The sequence below is a fragment of the Arachis hypogaea genome, chromosome 13 (genome assembly GCF_003086295.3).
Source record: "Arachis hypogaea cultivar Tifrunner chromosome 13, arahy.Tifrunner.gnm2.J5K5, whole genome shotgun sequence".
NCBI lineage: Eukaryota > Viridiplantae > Streptophyta > Magnoliopsida > Fabales > Fabaceae > Arachis > Arachis hypogaea.
The window spans coordinates 11,616,952-11,644,392 of record NC_092048.1 but is presented as its reverse complement, the minus strand read 5'-3'; the positions used below and the strand labels follow the sequence as shown (position 1 = coordinate 11,644,392).

The following is a 27,441-nucleotide window of genomic DNA, read 5'->3' as shown; positions in this document are numbered from 1 at the left end:
CATATTGTAGTACACTTCCCCACCTCTATCTTCTTCTTCGAACCTCTCCTTGGCAATCACTAGAGGATTCGTGGGGTATAAGTTGTGGTGTCACAGGGTATAAGTGTTTCAATTATTGTTGGCAATTAAGTGATAGTTACTAAAATCTTCCAGTATTATAATTTTAAATGAGTCTACTGATTTTACAAAATTTCAATTAGAAGAGACAATTTTATGATTTAAATTAAGATACAATTTTTAATTTACCTTTTTATTTTCACGTAAAATCTCAATTTTTTCTTCCATAAGTCAATGAATTATTTACTTACCAAAATGACTCCTTTCATATTGTCATCAGCATAGAATTCAGGTTCAGTTTCTCTGAGATGCAACATGACATCAATCAGAGTCATGCTCCTTTTTTCGTTAATTTAGTCCTGTTTCTCCTATGCTCGTCAAAGAGGTTCTGCAAGAACCGGTCCATCTTCTTCATCAACTCAATCATTCTCTTCAAGCTCAGTGAACTCCCTCGTAAGAATCTGAAACTCTTTTCCTCCTTCGGTCACTCCATGCTTTCCATAGTATCTCTTCCCAGATATCATCCTCGGCATAATATTGAAAGATATTATGCAATTCGAATTAGTTTAATTCGATTTATATAGAAGTATAATTGGAGACATGTACGTAACGTTATTTAGTCTGGGTGATTCATATAATATTAGCATCGATTTAGTTTATACAAGTGCTTTATTCTTATGTTTTAAGAGAGGCTACGATAGTCCATTCAAAAGTGGGCTACCAAAATGCAAAGCCTACTTTAAAAACGTCATAACACTCGAGGGCCGACGTCGAGTTGACAGCAACACCACCACCACTAGCTGTGTTTGGGAAACTCGTTGGAAGAGAAGAAGCACGTTTAGACTTCTTGAAAGCTTCAACTTTTGGTTTGGCAAATTTTTTTTTATGAACGCAGAAGTGATTTTGCTACCAAAACCAACGTTTACAAGAAGCAACTATTTTTAGCTTATGCGTTTTTAACCATGGATACTAACCATTTATTTATCTTTTATCAACTTTATCCTTCATGTATGTTATTATATTATTTATAAAATTCTTGTTATTTCTATTTATATGAGCTCTATTTTTCTATTATTTATTATTTTTATTTTTTTCAATTGTTTGTTTGATATTATACACCTTTATAATTGTGATTTTTGTGTATTATGTTTGTTATTATCTTTTTATAATATGATTTATTGATTCTATTAGGTAAAGTAAATTAAACAAAAAATTAACTATAAATAATAATAATAGTAAAAAATTATAACATACTAAAAAAAGAGTACTAAAAATACTAAAAATATACTATATAAAAAGATCATAAAAAATTTTCAGATTTGTTTCAATTACTATAAAGTAAATATTTAATTTTTTTATTATTTTTAGTACTCTCTGTTATAATTGTAATTCTCATATACTATGTTTTAGTGTAATTTTTTATAACATTAGATTATGATTCTATTAAAAAAATAAATTAGATAAAAATTAATCATAGATAATAATAAAATCATAAACGTTGGATTCCAAATTAATATTAAGAATAAGATTATTGAGAGTACTAGAATAAGAGTACGATGCAAAAAAATACTAAAGTAACATTCTTAGTTAATACTTAAAAAAATGTAACATATTTGATTAAATATTCTTTTACATATATATATAAAATTTATATTATTTTATTTTTATTTAAAAATATATTTTATCTATTTTTATATGTTATTTTTATTTTAGTAAGTAAATATTAATTTTATTATAAAATTAATTAATAAGATCTATTTAAATATCTAAATTAGAATAATAATAAGATAATATAAAAAAAATAATTTAAGTTGAGGTCTATTTTAGTAATTTTTGATCTAAAAGTGATTTTGAATTGTATAAGTCAAACAACATTTATTTTACTATAATCAATTTTGATACAAAAATTGCCAAACATAAATTACTTTAACACAAACTTACTTTTTATCAAAAATTGTCAAACATAAATCACTCTAATACAAACTTACTTTTCTATTCCCTCGCTTAGGGTTTGTTTGGATGTTGAAAAGAAAATGAAAGGAAAGAAAATAAGAGGAAAGAAAATGGAAAGAAAAGTTAAGTTATTTGTGTGTTGTTTGGATGAATAGAAAATAGATGGAAAGAAAATAGAGAGAAAATTTTCTTTTGTTTGGATAGAAAGAAAAGTGAAAAAAAAAATCATAATAATATAAAATTACATTAATACTCTTATCATAAAATAAAATATAAATATTTTTATTTATTCATGTTTTATTATATTTTATAAATATTATAAAATATTATAATTTTATATATTTGATTTAAATTATTTATCTAATACATATAATATTTAAATATAAATTTTTATTATAATAATATATTAAAACTAAATTTATATTAATATTTACTAATAATAATATAACTAAGGGTAATATTGAAAATACAAAAATATAGCACTTTTCTTCTTATTTTCTTGCTTGTGATGGAAAGAAAATTTTGTCAATGGAACCATACAAAAATTTTATTTCCTTTCTATTTTCTTTCATAATCAAACAAAGGAAAATATCATTTTCCATCCATTTTCTTTCCACCAATTTTCTATCAAACCAAACAATGTGTTAGGGTTTCTTTCGCTATGTGCCTTTGCTTCTGCAGCTGCTTCTCCTTCTGGAACCACCATCTTCTTTACCAGAATCTACGCACACACCCCATGGACTCGAATCCCAGTTCTAATCAGCCGAAACCAAGAGCTGTTCCAAAGGAAGTTATTCCTCCTGACACACACGAGACTCTGCCTCCGCGGGTGGGGAACATTTCAAGGGATCTCGCGGATCATATTCCTATCCATTCAAGAAAATCCTTGCCCACAATTCGAGATACGATTGGACTGTCTCCAAGATCACCATCTGATGCGACCATGCCGTTCCCTTCTACTACCGGACCGAGAAGTAGAAAGGCTGTGAAATTAACACAGCTCAAAGTTAATCTGGACAAGGATGTTTCTCCTTCAGCATCCTCTCCTCCGTTTGCAATTCACTCTGAAAGAAGCACCGCTGAACAACATGTTGATCTTCTTCCTTTTATTTCTCACTGTTCTCTTTTTCCTCTCGGTTATGAATTTTCCAAACAAGAATTAATTTCCTTATGGGCAGCTCAAGACCTCTTTACCGCTTCTTCTAGACAGGTGGAGAATCAAGTGTTTGCTTCGTTGCTATCTGATGAAGTTGTTCTTCCTTCTAGGTTAGATCCATCTATGGGTGTTTTCCGCACTTTCCTGTATAAAATCAACCAATCCAAATTAAAGTTTTCTGCAGAATATGCCAGAGTCTTTGATGGAGACATTGATGGTGTCTCCGACGATGTTAAGCATTTGTCCTTAGATGCTAAAAGCATCAAACATGTTGGTTTTGAGTCATTGGAAAGATTTCGAAATCTGGAAACGCTGTTCGTTACTCCCACACCTGACTTTTATGCTCATCAAGTCCCGCATGATCTTTTCTTGAGGCTTAAGCACTTGAGGGCATTAAATTTTAGTAGAAGTCATATTTTGGAACTACCTAGTTCCTTGGGGAACTTGAAGTTGCTTCGATATCTTGATCTCTCCTTTACGCCCATCAAAAGATTGCCTGATTCAATTAGTAGTCTTTCTAATTTGCAGACTCTAAGGTTGAAGAATTGTTTTAAGCTAGATGGGTTGCCCGAAGAGATTGGGAAGCTCACCAGTTTGATGCATCTTGTTTTTGACATTATTGGAGGATCGGGTTCTATGCCTCATGGGATAGGTAACCTGACTAGTCTTCAGACTTTGTCCAAATTCGTTGTTGGTAAGGATGATGGTTGTAGGATTTTAGAGCTGAAGGATCTGGTTGATCTGACTGGATCATTATGTATTTTAAGAATGGAAAACATCTCGAGTTTTGAGGAAGCCCAGGAGGTTGATTTGAGTAATAAGAAGCTGCTTAGTCTAGAACTAATATGGACTACCTCACGGGAATGTGATGCTGTTAAAGAAGAACAAATCCTTCAATATCTTCAACCTTCTTTGGATCTTGAAAAGTTAGAAATAACAAGTTATGGAGGTTTTAAGCTTCCAAATTGGATTTCTGATCCATCCTATGCCCATCTAGTTGATATGGAACTTTATAATTGTATGAATTGTGAATGTCTTCTACCCATTGGTAAATTGCCATCTCTTCGCTTTTTGTGGATCGACGGAATGGACAAGCTTGAAAGAATAGATGAACACTTTTGTCGGGATGGAGAAGATCAACTATATCATGCATTTCCAAAGTTGGAAACACTGTCAATTCAATCCATGCCTCAATTGAAAGAGTGGACAGGAGTAGAAAATGGAGACTTTCCATGGTTGAATAAACTTGAGATAAAATTTTGCCCTGAACTGCACTCACTTCCAGTGTTGTCTAGCCTCAATTCTCTTAAGCGTTTGGAATTGAGTTATTGTCCAAATATCAAGTACTTGAGAGAGATAGCTCATGTCCCCAATGTATTTATTGACGGGAAGAAATCACTCGTACATCTTAAGTCTTAACCTGTTAGAACTTTGTTATTTTTTTCCTTATATATATATTTGGGATTCATCTTTTTATCTTTTCTTTTAATAATGTTTTGCATTCCAAGCAAACAACTACCTAAGCTAAGCTGTAATTGAGATATTTAGGTTTGTTTTAATTTATATTACTGCCTTGTTCAGATGATGCTTGCCAACTTGTATTAACTTGGTTTCACCAATTAGTGTACTTATTTCTGATTTCCTTGTATATTCGTAATTTATAATATGAATATTTAATCTAATGAAGCATTTAGCTTGCTAGGACTCTTTAGTATTATCAAATTTAGAGAAGACTTAAATAAGATTTTGGTCTCTGTAACATTAGCAAACTTTGGTTTTTGTCCTTATAGTTTTATTTTATTTTTAAAGGGGACAAAAATTTATTTAAGCTTTTAGAAAAATTATTTTCTAGATTTGAGCACGACATGAATGAGGCTGACCCTAGTTTAAGTAGTTGCATCTCTACACAAAAATTTATTTAAGCTTTTAGAAAAATTAGTTTTCATACATTGCATGATATGATTTATTTAGCAGACACATCTAGGGGAAAAAGTTTTGTTGTGCTTGTAGCAACTCTGCATGTTGTATGGAGTTCCAGTTCTACACAAACTTTAACATTGTAGAAGTAAACTTGAAGGCTCACAGACTCTGTTGTTGAAAATTTTCATAGAACTTTTCTGCTGAACTTATTGCAGGTTGCAGAGGACTGGTTAGTTGTTAGGGATCATATGAGACAATAAATTTCATGTTTCACCAAGAACTTTCAGATTTATCCGCCTTTGGTGCCGAGGTTGGTGATAGGAATTAGGGAAGTCCTGTAAAGCATTTTGGCCTGGTGCTACAGTGTGGGGGAGTCTGTCTATGACTCTATGTACCTACTTGAGATTTAAAGCCGAACTATTAGTATAATCTCATCGTATTTTTTACTCTTCTAAGAGTAAAAAATTTGGAGTGTGTTCCATTTATCCTGAATTTCATGTTCTAGCTGCTAAAAATTGGTCAATTATACGATGCTTCTTATTCCTCAACCTTATCACTTTAAATTAACTAACAATGCTACTCCTCTATTATATGAGTTGTTGTACACTATTTTGGTGTGTGATTTAATTGCCATTAGTTATACAATATTTTGAAAGTATTATTATCAACTAGGGACTGATAATAACCATTTATAAAAAAACCACGTTACTTATTCGGTTATTCCTCAATCCTGTTATTGACAATAGTTTGGAAGTATTTTGGGCCTTGTTTTTGTAAATTAAGTCCAACATTTTCTATATTTGGGCCTATATTACATGATAAAACTACAAGGACTAAGTTCAAAAACAAATCTACAATTCCGTCACTTGCTTTTTGTTTAAAAAAAATATATTTCTCTAATGTAGTACATTAATTGATATTATTATAATTATTATTATTATTGTTATTATTGTTACTTTTTATGACTAACACATTTTTAACAAAAATGTTTTAGATCTTTTAATGAAATTGTTTTTAGAAATGAACAAGTAATTTAAATTTACAGTATTTCTTTTATTAGTGATGTTGACACATGTAGAGAATTTGGGTTTTGAATTCTCTTTGAACACACGTGATGATCATATGAGTGTGATAGTCATGTAAAGATTAATTACTTGTTTATCATATTTCAAAGTGACTCCCATAATTTTTACATATTTGTAATTTATCCTGGTCTATAAAAGACCTTAAAATACTTTCCTCATACTAGAAGCTTTCAATATATTTTAGTTTTTCACAATATCCTTTAGTCCAATTCAAAAATAAAAAATTAATTTACTGTGCTACTGAGTCTATTAATACAAGGTATGCTTTGAATTAGATCACTTATTTAAGCGAATTAATAAATTGACTTTTAGATTACTTGATTTTAATTTAAAATATTTTATTAATGTATGTATAATTTATTTTTTATACTTCTAATAAAAGTTTAATATAATGACAGCAACAATAACAAGATCTTAGTCCATTAACTGGAGACTGGAGTAGACTTAAAAAAAGTTTAACACTGCAAATAAAAATAATTTAGTTAATAATTTTTTAAGGCAAATAATGAAAAATGTTTTCATTGAAACCTATAAACTTTAAAGATTTTTTATATATTAAAACTTTTTAAAACTAAAAGCTCTGTATGTGTTTCTCTCGTTATTACAATTGTTAGAGTATTTATTTTGAAACTTAAAAAAAAAAACCACTTTTATAGTTATTTTTACTCTCTACTTAATTTTTTTTTTTTTTTGTCTCTAGTAAGCCTAAAGCATCCGAATTCCATTGCCAAAAGCTCGACAAATTCAATTCGACATAATTGAAGCCACAAAAAGTAGTTGAAATCTATTAACACAAATTTTTCTATTGCACTTTCTTATTTTAAAAAGACTAAATGACTAATGCTAGGGAATTCGAATCAATATATATTATAGCAGTCAATATTATAGTAAGTTGTCAAATAATAAACTTTTATAAAATTAACTAAAAGTATATTTTTATTGAGTTTAAATTTTATATATTTTTTAATTAAATTTTAAATATTTGTATTTTAAAATTTTTTAATTTTTGTATAAATATATTTTTTATTTCTGATGTTTGCGATTTTTTTTAAAAATCTTCAACATTTAGTTTCATTCAATTTTATTTTTAGTATTTTTTATTTGTGTCAAAATTATATCTAAACATTAATTTTATGTAAAATATTATAGATAAAATAAAAAATTTTTAGAAGTAGTTTTGATATAAATAAAAATGATTAAAAATAAAATTAAATAAATAAAAATGATTAAAAATAAAATTAAATAATAAAAATAATTTTTTTTAAATTATAAACGTTAATAATAAAAAATATACCTTATTCTTTTATATATTAAATATTAACGGTAATATTAATCTCTCAATTCCATTACTAGACAAAATACTTCCAAGACACTAAATTTTTAGCCGCCTATATTAAATGCAGAAGTAGGTCCCTGTTCGAGACTACCAAACCCAGTTTCTTTGCTTGTCCATATCCTCCCAAATTTCAGTATGGAATTTTTTTTTTTTTTGAAATAAAAAACTCAACATACAATAAGATGGACCGAAAATTAACTAAGGAGTACATGTGTAAAGGAAGAAAATAGAGGCCAACTTCTGTTAAGAAAAAACATTTATTGGTACAAAATTTATGTACACACATCTTAAAAGTTGATTAGTAGATTTAGGTAACGTGGTTGAGTGAAAAAAAAAAAAACACAATTCTGCTAGGATAAACTAAGATTGAAGGCAATTCTAATTAATTAGTTAAAAAAGTTTACTATTTTAATTTTTTAATTTTTAAATAAAAAATAAAAAAAATTATTTAACTTACTCCTTAAACTTAAAAAAAATAGGTATTAAATTTTGAATCATCTAACTTTCTCATTTGAGTCATTTCCCTCTCTATAATAATAACAGCGTCAAACTTCCACTCTTCTATGCTCATTTTCCATTTTAATAGCTCATTAATGATCAGAAAAAAAAAAAGGTTAATTTCTTAGCAAAAGTGGTCGGTACAACAATAATTGCAATGTTCCACTGTAAATATTCCACTCGTATAAAAAAAATCTCAAAATTTTAGTACATGAAATCCTTATCAAAATGCTTCAAAAGTCAAGCTCATTAGTAAAACAAATGAATCAACAAGAATCATTCAGCAAATATATAAACACTCTCCCACACAGTTTTTTTCTTTCACAATAACATGGAAGAAGCAAGTAACTGGCTGATACCTACTTCAATATTTCTCCTCTTCTTCTTTCTTGTTTCTAAATACATTCTTCAAATCCATGGCAAACACAAAAACCTACCACCAAGTCCACCTTCTCTACCAATGATAGGTCACCTTCATCTCATAAAACAACCCTTGCACCAAAGCTTTCACAACCTCACACAGAAATATGGCCACATGCTGTTCCTCAAACTCGGCACACGAAAAGTCCTTGTTGTCTCTTCACCTTCCGCCATTGAAGAATGTTTCACAAAGAATGATATCACTTTTGCAAACCGTCCCACCACACTTGCCGCGAAGCTTCTCAACTATGGTAGTAGGACGATAGGATTTGCTTCCTACGGCGACCACTGGCGCAGCCTCCGCCGTCTAACAACCTTGGAGCTCTTCTCTACCAATCGTCTTGCCATGTTTGAAAGCATTCGTGAGGAAGAGATTCGGTTGTTGGTGAAGGAACTCTTTCAAGAGTGCAGCAAAGGTGGTCAAACTCAAAAGTTAAAGGTAGAACATTATAATATCCGGTTTGCCAAAAAGATTCAATTCATCGTATACTCAATTTTTCATCAATTATAGTATTTAAATGACATAATCTTTCCATACTCAATTAAAGATTTCGAATTCGAGTCTCGTTTCTTACTTTAGTGTACACATAGTATTAATAAATTTTAAATATATAATATATTTTAGTGTATCACAAATTTAGATATATTATGTTGTCTATTATTTTTATTATCTTTATTAGTCCATATACTAAGATAAAGTTTATGTAAAATTATTCTTCTATTCATTTTTTTTTATTTTTATTTATGGTTTGGTCACTACTTAATGATAATAGGTAGAACTGAGGCCAAAATTTGTGGAAGTCTCTTTCAACATGCTGCTGAGGATGATATCTGGGAAAAGGTACTATGGCAAGGATATTGATGAAGAAGGTAAAGAGTTCCAAATTCTGATGAAGGAGTTCACGGCGCTTCAAGCTAGTTGCTTGAATGACTTCATTCCAATACCAGAATGGATTGATTTTCAAGGCATGAAAAAGAAGATGGTGAATTTGATGAAAAGGGTGGATAGTTTTCTTCAGAAACTACTTGATGAGATCCAAAGGAATAGGAGCATCAGAAGTGATAATAATAATGGGAAACTAAATTTGATTGAAGTCATGTTGGACTTGCAAGATAAGGAACCTGAACTCTACACGTATGAAACAATGAAAGGAGTCATTCTGGTGAGATATTTATTTCTTCTTCACCTTAAGAGATTGTTATAAGGGTTATTGGCTTTTTGCATGTGATAAAATTGTGAAAGAATAAGAAAAGAAAAGAATGCGAACTTTTATTGATTATTGATTGATTGAATTGTATTGAAGTGTTGTAAACTATGAGGGTAAGACTAAATATATATATAAAGTATTGTCCTATGAAAGATAAAAGTAAAGATAAGATAAGAAGAGAAGATAACATAAAGATAAGATAAGATAAATTAATAAAGACTGAAATTAGAACTGAATTTATGTATTCTGTTGGGCTGAATTTGTGGGCCACAAGACTTCTTTATTGTTGTCATGAGCTAGTTTAATACGCCCCCGCAAGCTGGTGGATGGAAGATGTCAATAATCCACAGCTTGGATAAGTTCCAATGAAATTGTTGATGAAGACGCGTTTGACGTAGTGACGCGGAGGAAGATGCGTGCGGCGGAGTTTGAGTTGCCGGCGGCAAAAATATAAAAGGAGATGCTGTACTTGAGCAGCAATCTTCAAAAAATGCGCGCAGCGGAGCTTGAGCTGCCGGCGGCAAAAACATAAAAGGAGATGCTGTGCTTGAGCAGCGATCTTTAAACAATTGCGTGCGGCGGAGCTTGAGCTGCCGACGACAAAAATACATAAAAGGAGATGTTGTGCTTGAGCAGCGATCTTTAAACAATTGCGTGCGGCGGAGCTTGAGCTACCGACGGCAAAAATACATAAAAGGAGATGCTGTGCTTGAGGGAGAGAGAGCAAGCAGCGATCTTCATAAAAAATAAAAAATAAAAAATAAAAAATAAAAAATAAAAAATAAAAAATAAAAAATAAAAAATAAAAAATAAGCGTGTAAAACGCAACAAGATTGATCTTTAGAGGGCGCGTATAGCGCAATAAGAGTGGTCTTCAAATGGCGCGTAGAGCGCAGATGGAACTGCTAGAACAGATGCAGATTGAACTGCTAGAACAGATGCAGATTGAACTGCTGAAACAAAACTCCCGGAAGAAGTTGCAGATGAAATACAAGAAGGCGCAGACGGAATTGCTGGTAAAGAACCGGGATAATCAAAACTGTGGTAGAATTTTCACTTGGATGCATGTAACTAAATCTATGATTATTTATTGTGGGAGGAAGTTGAAAAAGAAGTGGCTCTGATACCATGATAAAATTGTGAAAGAATAAGAAAAGAAAAGAATGCGAACTTTTATTGATTATTGATTGATTGAATTGTACTGAAGTGTTGTAAACTATGAGGGTAAGACTAAATATATATATAAAGTATTGTCCTATGAAAGATAAAAGTAAAGATAAGATAAGAAGAGAAGATAACATAAAGATAAGATAAGATAAATTAATAAAGACTGAAATTAGAACTGAATTTATGTATTCTGTTGGGTTGAATTTGTGGGCCACAAGACTTCTTTATTGTTGTCATGAGCTAGTTTAATAGCATGCGCTATATTTCGCTTTTATTAAATAATTAATTTCTTTTTTTTTAATTAACAGTTAATCAATAAAACAGAAAATAAATAACGATGAATGCTTAATAATTTTAATTTAGAATAATATTAAAAATTTACTTTTTTCAACTAATATTAATCAATTTTTTAGAAATAAATTTTATTACTTTTAAATTTTAAATTTTAAATTATAATTTTTTTATTTTTAATTTTAAATTATAAATTTAAATTCTAAAATTAGTTATTTATATCTTTTCTTATAACAAATAATATATACATTTGGCTCCAGGCATGGTATTGTGGAACAAGCTGTGTGCGTCAGAAAGCACTTCATGTTTGATTTTTTGGTTAAATTGTTGGAATTATAGATAATCTTCAGCTCTTTATATTTTTTGAGTTGAGAATGAAGCAAATTCACATTTCACTTCTTGAGATATTGTTAAGTATACCTTATCCAAATACAAAGGTAACATTCAAATTAAAGGTGGTACGAATATCTAATGCCATCTATTTAAATAAAAATATTAAAAATATTTTTTCATAAAAATTTTTGTGTTAAAAGTATATTTTATTTATTTAGTTATATTTTAAAAAAATAATATTTTTATAATACATCAAAATCAAATTATATAATTTATGATCTAATAATTATAAAAAAATATCTTTATATAAAGATAATTATAAAATTTTGGTGATAGTATCACCATATATAATAATGTAAATCGCACACTTTATTCCTTTTGTCTTTTTGTTGGAAGAAATGAAAAGTATTGTTGAATAGACAAGGTAGAAAACAGAGGGAGAAAGTCAAAACACGTAATGAGAAAAATTGACTGAAAATACCCCACATCATATGCCACTCCAAATTAAAGAAGACGTATCTCTTCCAAGTCTCTCATCACCATATCTTTGACAATAATAATATCTTCTGTCTTCTACATGTAAAAGAAATTTCAGTTCACATATAATCATTATTTATTTTATATTCATTATCAATTATTGATAAAATAATTGAATAATCTTAAATATAATAATAATAATAATAATAATAATAATAATAATAATAATAATAATAATAAATATTACATACATTATAAATATTAAATTAAATAGGATAATTTTAGATTTTTTTTTCTCAGCATAACCGAAAAAATATATGTTAATTTGCTTCTAACGCCAAAAAACTTATAACCGCTGCTTATATTAGCATAGGCAATGATTTTTTGGATTTGGATATAAATGAACTTTAAAAAAATAGTACAAAAGGCGTTGCCTAAGACTGGTTTAGAGAGTGAATTTTGGGGAAATATTGTAAGATTTGATGATGTTGTCATGTCATAGGTCAAAATTGATTTCAATCACTAATTATTTCAAAAATGAAAAGAGCTAACTAACATAGTAGCATATGTTTTACGAATACGTTTTTTAGAATATCATAAAAAAATATTTTATTAAAACTTATTAAAAAATAACTTTTAATATTTTTAATGTTTGAAATATATAAAAAATTAAAAATAGTTATAATTTAAAAACTGTTAAAAATCCAGGCAATGCTGATAGCTGGGTCAGAAACTTCGGCTATTACAATGGAATGGGCAGTGTCGCTTCTCCTCAACAATCCACAAACAATGAAGAAGCTTCAACACGAGATCGAAACACACGCAGGCCATGATCAACTCTTGAATGAATCAAACGCTTCCAAAATGAAGTACCTGCAGAACATAATCACTGAGACACTTCGCATATACCCCGTGGCACCACTTCTCTTACCTCACGAGTCTTCAAGTGATTGCAATGTTTGTGGTTATGACATACCGAAAGGGACAATGCTGCTTGTGAACTTGTGGACACTGCAGAGGGACCCTAACTTATGGGCTGATCCTACAAAATTTGTTCCAGAAAGATTTGATGATAATGGAGATGGTAGTAAAGTTTGTTACAATGTGATTCCATTTGGTGTTGGAAGACGAGCTTGCCCTGGAGCTGTTTTGGCAAAACATGTTATGGGACATGCATTAGGAGCACTGTTTCAGTGTTTTGAATGGGAGAAAATTGAGGATCAAGTGGACATGGCAGAGGGAATAGGGCTTACGTTGCCCAAAGCTAAACCTTTGGTTGCTTTTTGCAAGCCACGTCAAGAAATGGTTAAGGTTCTATCCAATATATAATTTGCGCATGCATGCAAGACTCAATCTTTAGAATAAAGTAGATGTAGGGGGAACAAATTCTATATATATGTTTCATATTATGTGTATTGCACTATAATGTGAACATTATAAAGGCCTAAATGCTAAATGGCTTAAATAATATATGCTTGCTTCTCTTTTTTTCCTGATTAGCTAGCTGCCATTGTATTAAAAAAAAAATCGATACACAAGGATTCCACATTAAAATAAAATTTAAAAAAAATTAGATGTAATGTGAATATTAACAATATTATTTGGATATTAAAATAAATTAATTATTAATATATTTATATATATATTATATTAATAACTGATTTTAATACTTGATTTTAATACATACCTATTATAATCGTATGATATATACTATGGAAAAAAAAAGGGAAATTTCCATATAGTAGCAGTAGTTAGTCTTCTCCATCACTTAGAAAAATTGTTTTTCTACCTCAATAACGATGGGCCAGCCTTCTTAGCTTCTTCGGAGATGGACTAGTCTTTCAGCTAAATTATTGGTGCCTTGGAAAATTTGTAATAATAAATTCTATAATTAATTAGTGTACAATTTTGCATTCACATGGATGACGTTATCATGTTTTTTTTTTTCTCAAATTCACTAAAACTCAAAGAAAAAAAAAAATAGAAGCTAGAGACAAGTGACTTCTTGATAAGTATATTTTCATTTATGACATTTCTACAAGTATAAAGTTTGGGTAAATAATTTAAATAAATTTAAAAAAAAATTTAAGTATAAGGATTTTTATTAATAGTAGTTTATAAATAAGTTATTTTGTATTTGAATTTTTAGTTATAGAAGTCCTTATTTTAAAGTTGTAACGTTTAGATAAATAACTAAAAAAATATATTTTTTTCACAAAAAATAGATATTAAAACAACATGATAACAAATACTTTTTAATATTAAATGTTAATTTTCTATAACCTAATTACTAAGATTACAATTGTTTAGGCAATTAATTCTTTATTTGTTTTCTTATTAGTTCCATTTTTTAGGTAGAAACTGATTCTTTTACTTCATATATCTTCACTCACAATGGTGTTCTTGTATGTGGTAAATAGTAATAAAATTTTAATTCACAATAATCTTAATGGCAATGCCAACAAAATTATTGTGTAGTTAGTGTTTGCTATTTTATTGTGTATAATATGGTCGATAAAAATAAAAAATAATTATGAAATATGTGTCAATGTATATTTTGTTGCTGTTTTTTATTTTCTTTTTTACTTCTATTAAAATTTTTACCTCTTTTATTGGGGTCAAGAACTTGTTATAACTAATTATAAAAATAATTGCAACTATATAAAATTAAAACTGAGATTTTATACCGCACACAATATTAAATACAAATTTAATAATAAAAATAGAGTGGTAAAATGATTAAAAAAAATTGAAAGGAATACATGTAATAAGTGGTTCAAATGGAATATTATTTTAAAATAGTGGTGGAGGGTAAATAAATATTTTCAACAGATAAATCATTACGTGAAAATAATAGTGGAAGACCAATACTTTTAGCAGATGGAATCTTGGGTGAAAACAGTAATGGGAAGTCAATATTTTCAATATTTTTTTATAGAGTCAAAAATAAAAGTAGATTTTTTTTATTTTGAGATATTTTTTTTACGAAGATAATAGAATGACTTATAGAAGAGAAGAAGTCATATATTTCTACTTTTTCAAAAAGATATGAATTAACTTTTTGAAAAATTAAAAATTGTTTTAAAAAAAGTACCAAATACATGTACTGTAATTTTTTTATAATTCAAAATAAAAAAAAAATTCTACTGCTTTTCAAACGGAGTCTAAACGGGCACCAATTTGTAATTATCATTGGCACTGCTGAATTACTAAGCATTTGTAAAGAAGCACATTTTACAAAGCTTGCATAATTCCTATTCAGTTTTATCTTAAATTCTTTAAGGTTTCAATTTTTTATTGTTATAGTCAAACATTGCAACTCACGTTTGACTACAACTTCCACAACACTTCTACGATGTTCTATTGTAGCATTTTTAATCCTCCAGAATTATTGATAAGTAGAAGATAATCATGATGTGTTTGATTTATATTATCTAACAAAACTTTTATGTTTTTACCCATTCTAAATGTCTGCACCATTCATTTTTTAAATCATTTTACGTAGTCATACTGTATTGTTATTATTCACCTACAAAGAAATAAGAAATTAACCTTGATTAAAGACCAGACACAGGTAAACTCATTCGTTTGGTTAAATTGGTAAGCAGAAATAAATAAGTTGTTGACACTGTTAGTTTAACATTAAAAAGAGTGGGTCCATTTAGAGGAATCCGTCCCAAATTTGGTTAATAGTCCAGAAAAAAACGATTAAACATGCCTAATTTCTTAAGAGAAAACACAGCATTTTAAATTTTAATAAGAGAATAAATATCAGATGCATTGTTGCTAGCAATAAGAATATCATTTACATTAAATTAAGAGAGATAATGGAAGGATTGGTTTGTCAAATAAACAAAAAGGCACAAACTGCACTGTTTTAGCTTTTAAGGTTGCAGCAAGTGTACGAAACCAGGACCTTTGAAATCTGTTTTAGACCATAAACGGCACTATGAAATTTACATATAAAAGCAGTATTTGGATTAAGAAAACTTGGAGGTTGGACCTAGGATGTACATGGCCCGGCCCAACTCGAAGCTTCGGTCCGGGCCCGAACACTTTAGGAGCTAATTTAGTGTGATTTCATCGGATCTAGAGTCGGGTAAGGGTCTCAAAAATAGACCCGGTCATTATTTCGGGTCGGGATCGGACCATAGCTCGGGTCACCCGAACTCGGCCCGATGGCCCGGTCATCATACACAATTAATATTTTGTGTTATTAGTGATGAATGATGGCTATTCTTATGTGAAATTTAAATATTGTAAACCTTAATATTTTGTGTTATTAGTCATTATAAGATTATAAGTTAATGTTTTATGTTTAAAATGCATAAGACTTTACACTAATGCATAATATTGTGTTATTTGTATTGATTTAAATATTTGATTTTATTAGACAATATTAGTATTGATTATGCTTATGCTTTAATTTTAAAGAATGATTGGTTCTTGTTATATTTTTTTAAGTGAATTTTACTATGTGAATTGTAAAATAATGGTTGGAGATTAGGTGATTTTTACATGCTAAAGACCCGGTTTTCACCCGGCCCAAAGGTGCGTAGGTTTCATCGAGTCTAGGATCGGGTTAGAGTCTAAAAATTAGACCCAATCTATATTTCGGGTCGAGTCTATATTAAACTAAATCCGGTGTGGCCTGGTCATGTACACCCTTGAACCATATGTCCATATATAATCCACGCTTTTTTTTTTTTTTTTGCTCAAGCTACATTAGATGAAAGTCAAATCCGAGATTTTTTAGTGGGAAGGGAGACATACGCCGACTGAACTATAGCTTGTTGACAACCAGTCTCACTTTATATCACATAATCTCTCTTTTAGGAATTTTTTTAAATAGCATAAACCCACTTAGTTTTTTAATTATAAACGTTATACAAACGAGTCATTTCAATATCTAACATCTATCAAAGAATTTTATGGTGCAATTACTGAAAAATACAACCACTAGATTATTTTTTTCGCTCAAAGGATAAAGTCCATTTCTTTTTCGTTTTCGGTCTGGATAAACTCTTTTTTTTTTGACGGGGATAAACTCTATTTCTTTTTGTTTTGGTCAGGGGATAAACTCCATTTCGAAAGTGGAGATATTGGAACAAGTAAAGTGGGCCAAATTTTGACAAAAAGACTGGCCCAAATTTTATCAAAAGTGGTGGACTCAAGCCCAAACTGTAAAATATACTTATATGTAATAACGCTTTGGTCCAGCAAACAAAGCACAAAAAATGTGGGACCAACAAACTGAACTTACTCTGCAAAGTATAAATGAAAAACGTTATTCTGGACATAAATTCACTTTGTTTTCAGAAAAAAAAAAAAAAGAATATTGTAGTTCTGATAAAATGGTGCTTTGTAACTAATTTGTGTTAGTGGAGTAGTTAACTTACTCGCCTGCTTAAGCAAGTGTCGGTGATTCAAATCCCACTAAGACAGATTAAGGGATAGCACGAGGAGCCAAAAAAAATGTTGTTTTATAGATTTTTTTTACTTGCCTTCTTTAGTTGCAGATATGTATATAAATTCATTCTCAAACACCCATGTCTTCTTTTCATGTGGTTAAACGATCTTTAGTTGATTCATGCTTTGGTAATACATCTTTGGCTTGAATATAGTTCCATTCCATTATGCAACATGACCTTATTTGCTGGATTCCATCTTCCAGGGTGATGGCAGTTTATTTATGGTCTTCATGTTGATAACGGTCGCATTGGTGGAAAGACGAAGAAAACACAAAGAGAGATTATTGAGAAGTATAATTTGAATGTCCGGATCACTCAAAATCAAAACATCATCTTGACTGATATACGTTATGCATGGAAGCCTCCCATCACAACAACGCTCAAGCTGTTCTTCTGGGGAGATTTGTCTACAGCTTATCAAGATCTCCAAATAGTATGCGTTATTGTAAATTAATGATCTATGACTGGGTGGTGCAGGTTGGTCTGAAGTATAACGAGTCTATGGTCGTAAGGGTAACTGGCTGCCCGAATGGCGGTTGTGCTTAAGGCCGTACAAAAAAAGAGAATCGTAATAATAAAAATGTAATATTCTATAATAAATGTTCAAATATACTAAATACACTCAATAATACACAAATTATTTTTCCATTCTTTTATTTCTGATATATAAAAAAAATTAGTTGATATTTGTTTAAGTAGACGAGTGAACTAATCATCCTATTAATTTAAATCAGTTAGGCTTCCTCTTATCTAGTTCGCCGGAAGCAAACAACGTCCAGCAAATTGGATGCTGATTTCTATTAGCTTCTCCACCTTCCTGGCTTTTTGTAGTTTTGCTCTTCCCACATCACAATTCAATGCCGTTTATTTTTAGGAATAATTTTGTTTGAAAAATATATAATTAAATTAATCTTTCCCCTCTTTTTTCACAACAATGTGTTTTGTTTTGTGTGACGACCTCCACAACCTTATAGATTGATCGTGTAAGAATCTTTTTGTTCATGCACTCACGCAGACAATAAGTTCATTCTCCACTGAGTTATAACCAATCTCGAAAGTCGAACCAAGTGCAATTCAGCTATGCCTCCACTTCCAAATGCAATATTTATTTATTCGTTTTATTTTATTTTATCTTGTTTCTTTTGTTTTTTTTAGAGTAAACTATCGTTTGTATTCACAAAAGTTGAAAATACTGACATAATCTACCCATAAAAAAAAGAAAATTATTATTTGTATCCATAAAAAATAGTTTTTGCAAGTAAAATTATCCAAACCCTAAAAATTTAAATAAAATTCCTAAACTACCCTTCCCTCCACCACTATCATCTCCTCTCTCTCTCTCATTTTTTTCAGCCACCCAATTCCAACATCAACCACATACCACCGTATCACCCTCCTCATCACTATTCACCCCCTTCTCCGCTAGCAACGTCGCAGACCTACCCCGAACCCAGGAGCATCGCGCCAGCTTCTCCTCGCCACCATCACCATCGGCCTCGAACTAGAGCCTACTGCGTCAGATACCCTCCTCTTCACGCTACCTTATCGTCGACATAGCCAACCCTCTTCACCTCTTTCTGCGTCGTAGAACCACCACCATCGTTGCCTGATCCCTGCCGTTGTTATATCTACCTCTCCCCTGATTTCCTTTTGCTTTGTTCTTCATTACAGGTTCATGAACCAACCCATTTTTTGCAGGCTCCGATGGTGTCTCCCCGCAGGTAGAGCATCAGGCCTTCACCCACGAAGAGGACGACACCATAATCAGAGCTCACGCTCGGTTCGCAGATGAGACATTTTCTGGCGAATCGCAGCAGCGGAGAGTGATTAATAGCGCGATTGCGCCGCCGAGGGATTCAGAGTAGAGGAAGGAAGGAAAAGAAGGATCGAAGCGAGAGTGGAATTCGTCAAAGAAGGCGATGCAGTCGTCGACGACGGGGTTGATGTCAGGGATGTGGGCGATGAAGCCGTCGGAGAAGCCGTGGCCCTGATGGTCAATGGCGCAGGTGGCGAATCCGGCCTTGGCGAAGTAGATGGCGGTGAGCTGGAGGAACTAGTTGGATTCACCGGTAAATTCGTGAACGAGGGCGAGGATTCCGGTGACGGTTGCGGGGGTAGCGGGAGCCACCATTGAGTGAAGAGTTTGAGGGGTGGTGGTGGGTGAAGGAGGTGGTGGTGGGATTTGAGATTAGAAAGGAAAAGAGGGGTGGTGGCAGGGCGAAGAGGGTTAGGGTTAGAAAGGTGATTGGGTGAAGGAGGTGGTATGGTGGTGAAGTAAGGGTAATTTAGGAATTTTAGGTAATTTTTTAGTGTTTGGATAATTTTATTATGCAAAATCTATATTTTATTGATACAAATGATAATTTTCTTTTTCTATGGATAGATATGTCAGCGTTTTTAACTTCCGTGGGTACAAATAGTAGTTTACTCTTTTGGTATTTATCTTGTTTCTTTTGTTGGGTCAAGAGTTTGTAACTCGTTTTGAAGAAGACAGTAATATAATAAATATGGAGCCTAAGTAGCCCAATTAAAATGGACCTAGTTCTTGTGTACAAGACGTTTAAACCAAAAGAATAAAAAATAAAAAGAATGTAGTAGTTATCATGTGAAATGTGGTAATCGTAATCCGTTTCCTCTCTTATATTTCTGTGTCTTCAATTTTTCTATGCTCAATGCTTATACAAATTAAATTTCCCTAAAATCATTACAGCAACATTGTCTTGTCATGATTTAGAATATAGATTGCACTAACAGTTACTTTATATGACCAAACATTACATTACATTAGAGAACCATTCAAGTAAGTATATGTTTCAAAGAAGATAAAGCTCCTTTTATAGCGAAACATTTGACTCTTTTTCTTTTATTAATTATCATATAATCCACTTTGGGAGATGGGGGCTGTGAGAGTGTGACTAGGTAAGGTTCCTGTATTAATCATTTAATCTTTTGCAAAGATTTGTATCTACCATTTTCCAATTATAAATTATTACTCCGTAGAATGAAATATTAAACATTGACTTCTGTCAGATACTTCCATTCGAAAAAGTGTCAGGGCCACATTGCAATTTTTCATAATAATAATAATTTCATTTTATTTTATTTTTTGAAAAGCTGCAATGAACCATTAAAAAAAAAAAGGAAACTTGCTAAAAATTCAAGTTTTTCAATGGATTTGGAATCTTACAACTTGTTCATAAGAATCACTACCACCGTATATATAATAATATGTAACGGTAAAATCATGAAACTCTTCAAAAGGGATTTAATTATAATAATTGAACATATATTTTATTTTAATTTGAGATAGTGTCCCTTTTTTCTTCCACCTTAACTTTGCTTTCACAGCAATGGCAGCATTAAAGATATGAGTATATGACTGTACTGCATCAATTATTAATTAATTAATTAACTAATTTTATGCACATTGTTTATTTTCTCTCATTGGTCCACGTGGTGCTCATGCAATGCTTCATATATACTTGTACTATCCAGTAAGTACTTCTTAATTGTAGTATATGGTAAGTTTGAACATTCAAAAATCAAAATAGGAGCTAGATTCTAATTTCATAAAAAATCCTTAACCACAATAAGCAATGGAAATTGATATATATGGGTGATGGTTATACATTATTCAGCTGCCTGCATAACTTAATCTATAGTTAATATTTAATTTAATATTTAATCTTAAATTAACTGAATTTTTTATTTTGTATATGCAATAAAATGTGATAATGATTATGAAATTAAAAATTTTCAACATTTACCAATTTAATGAGCTTGACTACGATTATCTATATTATTATATTGTACGTTATTATGTTTTTAATGGATAATATTATAAAATATTATATAAATTTAATTTTAAATTATTTATATAAATAAAATAAATAAAAGCTCAAAATTATATATACTTTTATTGAAATCGAATCAACTTAATTTGATTTATACAATATGTATTTTTACAAATAATTAACATATTATATCAATTAAAGTATTATTTAATTTGTAAAATTAAGTGTAGAACAAACATTTTGAAGATGTTATACGTTATTTCTAACTCTAAAAAAAATTCAAGTTTTAACTCATATGCCTTTTTGGAGAGCTATACTTTATATTAATTTTTTTTAACATAAAAAATTTTAATTATGATTCTTTAGATGCTAATGAGTCAAAAAAAATTTTTTAAATGAATTTTTTAAAATTATTTATTATTTCGTTTTGAATTTATAAGTTCGTAAAAATGTAGATTTTTTAGGATTTTAACTAAAATACAAAATTTGAATTTATATTCTTATTCGTTTTGATTTTTTGATATTTTATTCCAAGTTCGAGTATTTTTATTGATATTTATATTTTAAAGTTAATAAAGAGTAAATAATTTGTACAAGTAGTAAATAGAATCAAGTTAATTTGATTTACTATGTATATGTTGTACAATAATAAATTGAATTAGGTTGATTCGATTTATATGTGTTTAGTGTAAATCGTATTAAGTTAATTCGATTTACATAGAGATATAAAGCGGACAGACATATAATTGAATTGTGTTTGAGACATCTATATAATTTTGAGACTCATTCATTTTATTAATTTAAATTATCCTTTAATTTTTATATATACATTATTAGTTAAAAAGTTTCACACACAAATAACCAATTTTATATAGATAAATTTTACTCAACTTTTTTTAGAATAATATACAACTTATCTTATATGATGTGTCAACTTTTAATTAGATATAACTAACTATATTTAGAACTTGAGTTACTTCAATTTAATTAGAGTTAATATCTTAACTATAATATAATTATTTTATAATTAAATTATTATTTAAAATAAATAATTATATAATTTTTTAAAATATTAATAACTAAATCTTATTTTTTTTCAAATCATTCTTTCCAAAACACAGAAAAAAAAAAATTGAAAAACTTCTTTCCCAAATTAGGTACCATAACTCTTTTTATAATGGCTTTTACTTCTCTCAATTTCTTTCAAAATCGTTCATCCCATCAAATAATTAATTTGAATACACTTTAGCAAAAATAAATTCATAAAATTCTCATTCTTATTCAGTTTTCTATTATCTCTTTTTGACAATGTTATATTATTTTTTATATTGATTTCATCTAGTAAAATCAAAATTTTAGTATGAATAGTAAAATTCATTTAAAAATTTAAAAGTTCACAAGGTTTATAATTTGGTAAAAATATATTTAAAAAAAGACAAAAAAAAAGATACAGTATTATTCAAAATATTTAACTATTATCACGGTGAGGTAGTAAACTGTGAGCGATTACATTGAGGAGTGATGGTGTGCAGAAAACTCAGGAGGATTTTTTTTAGAAAATAACTATTTGAAAAAAAAATTGGTTATATTAATATTTTAAGAAATTAGATAATCACTCATTTTAAATAATAACTTAATTACAAATAGTTTTATTATGGTTAAGATATTAACTCAAGTTGAAGTAACTCAAATTACAAGTATAATTTGTTATCAAATTAAGATAACATTCAATTAAAATTTGACATATCATAAAATATAAATTATATGTTATTTTAAAAAAAAATTGAGTAAAATTTGTCATTTTATATTTTTTAATTAGTAAAAATAACTAATTTTTATACCTAATACTTAAAAAATCATCTAAATACATGAATCTAATTAAATAACAACAAAATGTATCAAAATTAATCTAACATTAGATTATCAAAATATACACATATATAAATTAATTATGAGTTAATATTTGAATTCATCAATGAAAGATAACACATTTGTTAAGTTAGTCCTCTAATTATATTAGTTCCTGAAAAATATAATATAAACTAAAGTAGTTTTTTTTTTAAATTAAATAATAACATGTCACATTAAATACTATATAATGTGATGACATAATAGATTTAATATCATGTGTTATAAAATGATTGGTCAACCAATTATAATTATGAATATATCAATCAATTATCTTATAACATGTGATATTAATCTATCATGTTATTATGTTATGTCTATGTGATATTTAATACATTTTATTTAACATATAAAAAGACTTATTTGATTTATAATTATATTTTTTAAAAATTAATATAATAAACAAAATTTTTTAAAAACTAATTTAAAAAATAAATTAATTTTTAAAGATGAATTTAAGTATTAACTGAAGTAATTATTATGATCAAATTATCATAGCTTAGAGTAAATTACGTTAGATTCAAAATTGGTGTCTAAAATACGAAAATAGCTAGACACATAAATGCTGAATTCAAAAGCGTACATGACCATAAACAGCTAGTGGTAAAGACAACACAAGGGAGAGAAGGGTCCAAAAATTTACGAGTATTGAACAGTTGCAACTTCGATATACGTTCCAATCCTCGTGGTGCATTAATTTAAGCCCTATTGGTGCATGCCTTACTTACTCTCTCGTCGCTTACGACATTATTTGATTTTCCATTGGCTTCTTTGAATTTGGAAGAAAAAGAAATAGTATATTGTAATTAAATAGATAGAGAAGCCCAAGGCCAAATTAAAGAGAGAATCTCAGCGTGGTACTGTTGCGAATGAGAGATACAAACCGAGACAAAGTGAGAAAAGGATCAATCCTCAATATTATTAGTATAGTTGCATAAATCTATTTATATTATGGTTGTATTCTATTTGACTTTATCTAAAATTCAAAATAGGGCAACACAAGTGTCACACTAGCTACACGTTCTGCATACACAAAACTGTGTGTGCGGTCATTTTGATTTTGATACTTAAAATCCTATTTTGCAAATGAAAAAGTATAGGTAAAATAAATATTAATTTTGCATTTTTTAAAAAATAAAATTTAAATAATTATTAATTAGTGATAATTAATTAATATATAATACAATTTAAAAATATTTATTAATTTATTATTGACTAAATTTTTATTGGTTACTTAGTCAGATTGTTTACAAATTTACAATGATACAAAAAAGTCTACATAGTAACACAGTAACGTCAGTGACAAGTACAAGCCAAATCATGTTTTCTTTGATTCTGATCCTAGCTTCGACTTGTCTAGTTATTTCATTCAAAACTATTATATACAAAAAATAAATTATTAAATTAGTTAATATATAGACTAATTTTTTTTATATGAAAAAATATTAGTATTTTTATTGAAAATAAAATTATTTGATATAATTATATGTGAGTGGATTTAGTAGGTTGAGAATTAACATGCAGAATGTGTGTTTGATACGTGTCATTATTTTGACAATACGTAGATATGTGTTGAACGCTTTTTTTGTATTTCTACAATATCGTATACACTTCAAATATCAATATTCAATTAAATACTATCTTCATCTCCATATTAAAAATAATTTTTATAGAGTAAATACTCCACCCGACCCCTGGCAATTACCTCGAAAGGACAACCAGGTCTTCAAGAAAAAAAAAAAAACACTCAATCCGAGTTCGAATCTTTTTTTGGATTGATTAGTCCCTGTGCAAAAAAAAAAACAACATTAATTTTTTTTGGCACAGAGGCCTCGTTGTCCTTTTGAGATAATTAATTAATTATCAGGACCGGATTGAGTTTTTTTTTTTCAAGGACCTCATTGCCTTTTGAGGTAATTATCAAGAACTGTTTTATATTTTTCTCATTTTTATATTATATATTTATATATAAATATATAAATATATATTTTATTTAATTTATTTTTATTATATATTTTATATAAATGTCGACTGATTATATGTTAAAAAAATTTAATTTTTATATTTTTAATTAATGTCAAACTTAAGTGCATGGTATTTTAAAAGCTTATTTAGTGTTTATTTTATCTATATATCAAAATTAAATTATTGATAATTCATTGATGGATAGATACCCATATATTATTTAACTAAAATTCATTCATTTTCAAATTAAATTTAGTTTATTACTTCAATGTATCATCAATATTTCAATCACTTAACTATATGCATGGGCTCATGTTATGAAAAATTATAAATCATAACGTATTTTTTTGTAGGAATTATAATATTATTACTATAATAATACGGTTTTATAAAACAATTTATCCATAAATATTCTCTTATTAATAAATAGTCATACATTTTGAGACATGACTAACAACATTAGAATGCAAATACAGCAATTTAATTAATTAATTATCTATGAGAATAAAAAAGACAGAAATGATCCTACTAGAAGCCATTGAAATCCTTTTAAGATTAAACCTGTGAAAAAGAAGTATCGTTAATAATTGACAGTGAGTGAGATTGCGACCGTTGAGGAAGAAAGAGTTGAGACAGAGAATCAAAATTTGTTCAGCTTAGACGGCACGGACGATGTATATTTATTGGCATACTCGCATTTAATCGCTGATTATTAATGACTCACTGACACTTTATGTGATTGTTATGAGCACACCTTGTTATGTGTGACTTCCTTCAAAACATGCGCTGACAAATATTTCATCATTTCAATTTCAATTTATTTTTTAATTTGCAAGCACGAGTTTCTTCACCTATGCTTAATTGCTAATAAAAATTATTTATAGTACTAGTGGTACTACTTAGTACTAGTATTTCACTATTTATATTCCATTTATTCGTAGTATTCATTGTTTCAGTTACGTATTTACTATTGCTTCTTCAAGTGGTAAGTTTTATTTCTAACTTTTTAGTATACATTGCTATATCATTTTATTTTATCAATGTAATCAGTATCAAATTCAAAACTTGAATATAATAAACATCGTCGGTTCATGATTGGCGCGGGAAAAAAATATATATTTTCCATGATTCTATTAAAATGAGATTAGGATATATCATATATAGTATTATTTGTTTCATAAGGTATGAGTGATGAGAAGAGAATAAGAGAAAAAAAAAATTGGGATAGTAATCAAATACATAAAAAAATTGTAATTATTTGATATTAAATTATACTTACTTTAATTTCGGCAGCTCCAGCTTTTAAGCTTGTGTATCTGCTACTATATATATACTTAATATATTCTTGTTCCGCCAATGGTTGTATAAAAAAATATATAAACACACGTTTTTAGGGTTTTTCCCCGTTACATAAGAATTCAATATATTTATTTTATAACGTAGTCAAATATATTCAAATTTGAAAGTAGGAGAATATAATGAGGAAGAGGATTTGGACATTTGGTTGATCGGAATTAGACAAAATAAAAAATCAAATCATAACAGGGAAATCCACCAGTACTTATTCATTAGTGGGACTTACTAAAGTCTTTTGAGTATGGACAATAATATCATGATTTTTTATATCTTAACTACTAGTAAAGTGTACGAAGTGAAGTGACGGGTCCGAATTTAAAATTTAGAACTTATTATATATGCTATTTCAGTGATTATCACGTAAAAATGTTTGGCAAATTCTATAAGAAAAATAATTTTGTATAAAAGGAATTAAGATAAGTGTATAATTTATTTTAAAAAGTTAATAAAAATAAAATAATATATTATATTAGATAGACATCTAATTATTCATCAATTTTTTTATTTTTTCTTTTTATTATAACGTGTATCAAAATATTTTTATATGAAGGTGATAGTTAAAAATTATTAGATAATTTGTCATATTAGACTATATCACTTAATATATTTTATATTCATGTAAAAATACCTTTATCTTAATAATTATTATATAATTATTTAAATATATTTTTTTTCAAATTAGAGTATTTTAGTTAGATTTTAATTTAATTAAATTATTTTCAAGAACTTATTGTAATAAATATATGCACATATATTAAATATAATATGCATATCTTTTTTTTTTTTGGTAAAAGATAGACTTATAAAAATATATATCATAAATCTTTTGCTTTTCTCTTTTTATTTATCTCAAACTTATGAATAAAAGGCTTGATTTTATCCTTTAAAATTTTCCTTTGCTTTGTTTTCTCTCCGGTCTAACACGTTTGATTTCCTTATCATAAGAATATCCATTACTAGAGACGATTGAGATGATTAATGATAATGAGAAACAAACTCAAACTGCACAAAGATTCAAATTGAAATTCGATCTGCTAATATGAGAG

The 27,441-nt window shown here is 28.6% G+C and overlaps 2 protein-coding genes across 2 annotated transcripts; both read left to right on the top strand.

Moving 5' to 3' along the window:
• Nucleotides 1-306: 306 nt before the first annotated feature.
• LOC112737201 (cytochrome P450 81Q32) lies at nt 307-13,397 on the top strand. The gene is made up of 4 exons (XM_025786981.3): nt 307-387; nt 8,051-8,864; nt 9,199-9,588; nt 12,610-13,397. Exons 2-4 carry the CDS (start codon nt 8,337-8,339, stop codon nt 13,228-13,230), a joined length of 1,539 nt encoding a protein of 512 aa, XP_025642766.1. The 5' UTR covers nt 307-387; nt 8,051-8,336; the 3' UTR covers nt 13,231-13,397.
• On the top strand, nt 2,672-4,585 carry LOC112732655 (putative disease resistance protein At3g14460). Its single transcript, XM_025781403.1, has one exon. It carries the CDS (start codon nt 2,672-2,674, stop codon nt 4,583-4,585), a length of 1,914 nt encoding a protein of 637 aa, XP_025637188.1.
• Nucleotides 13,398-27,441: the final 14,044 nt, after the last annotated feature.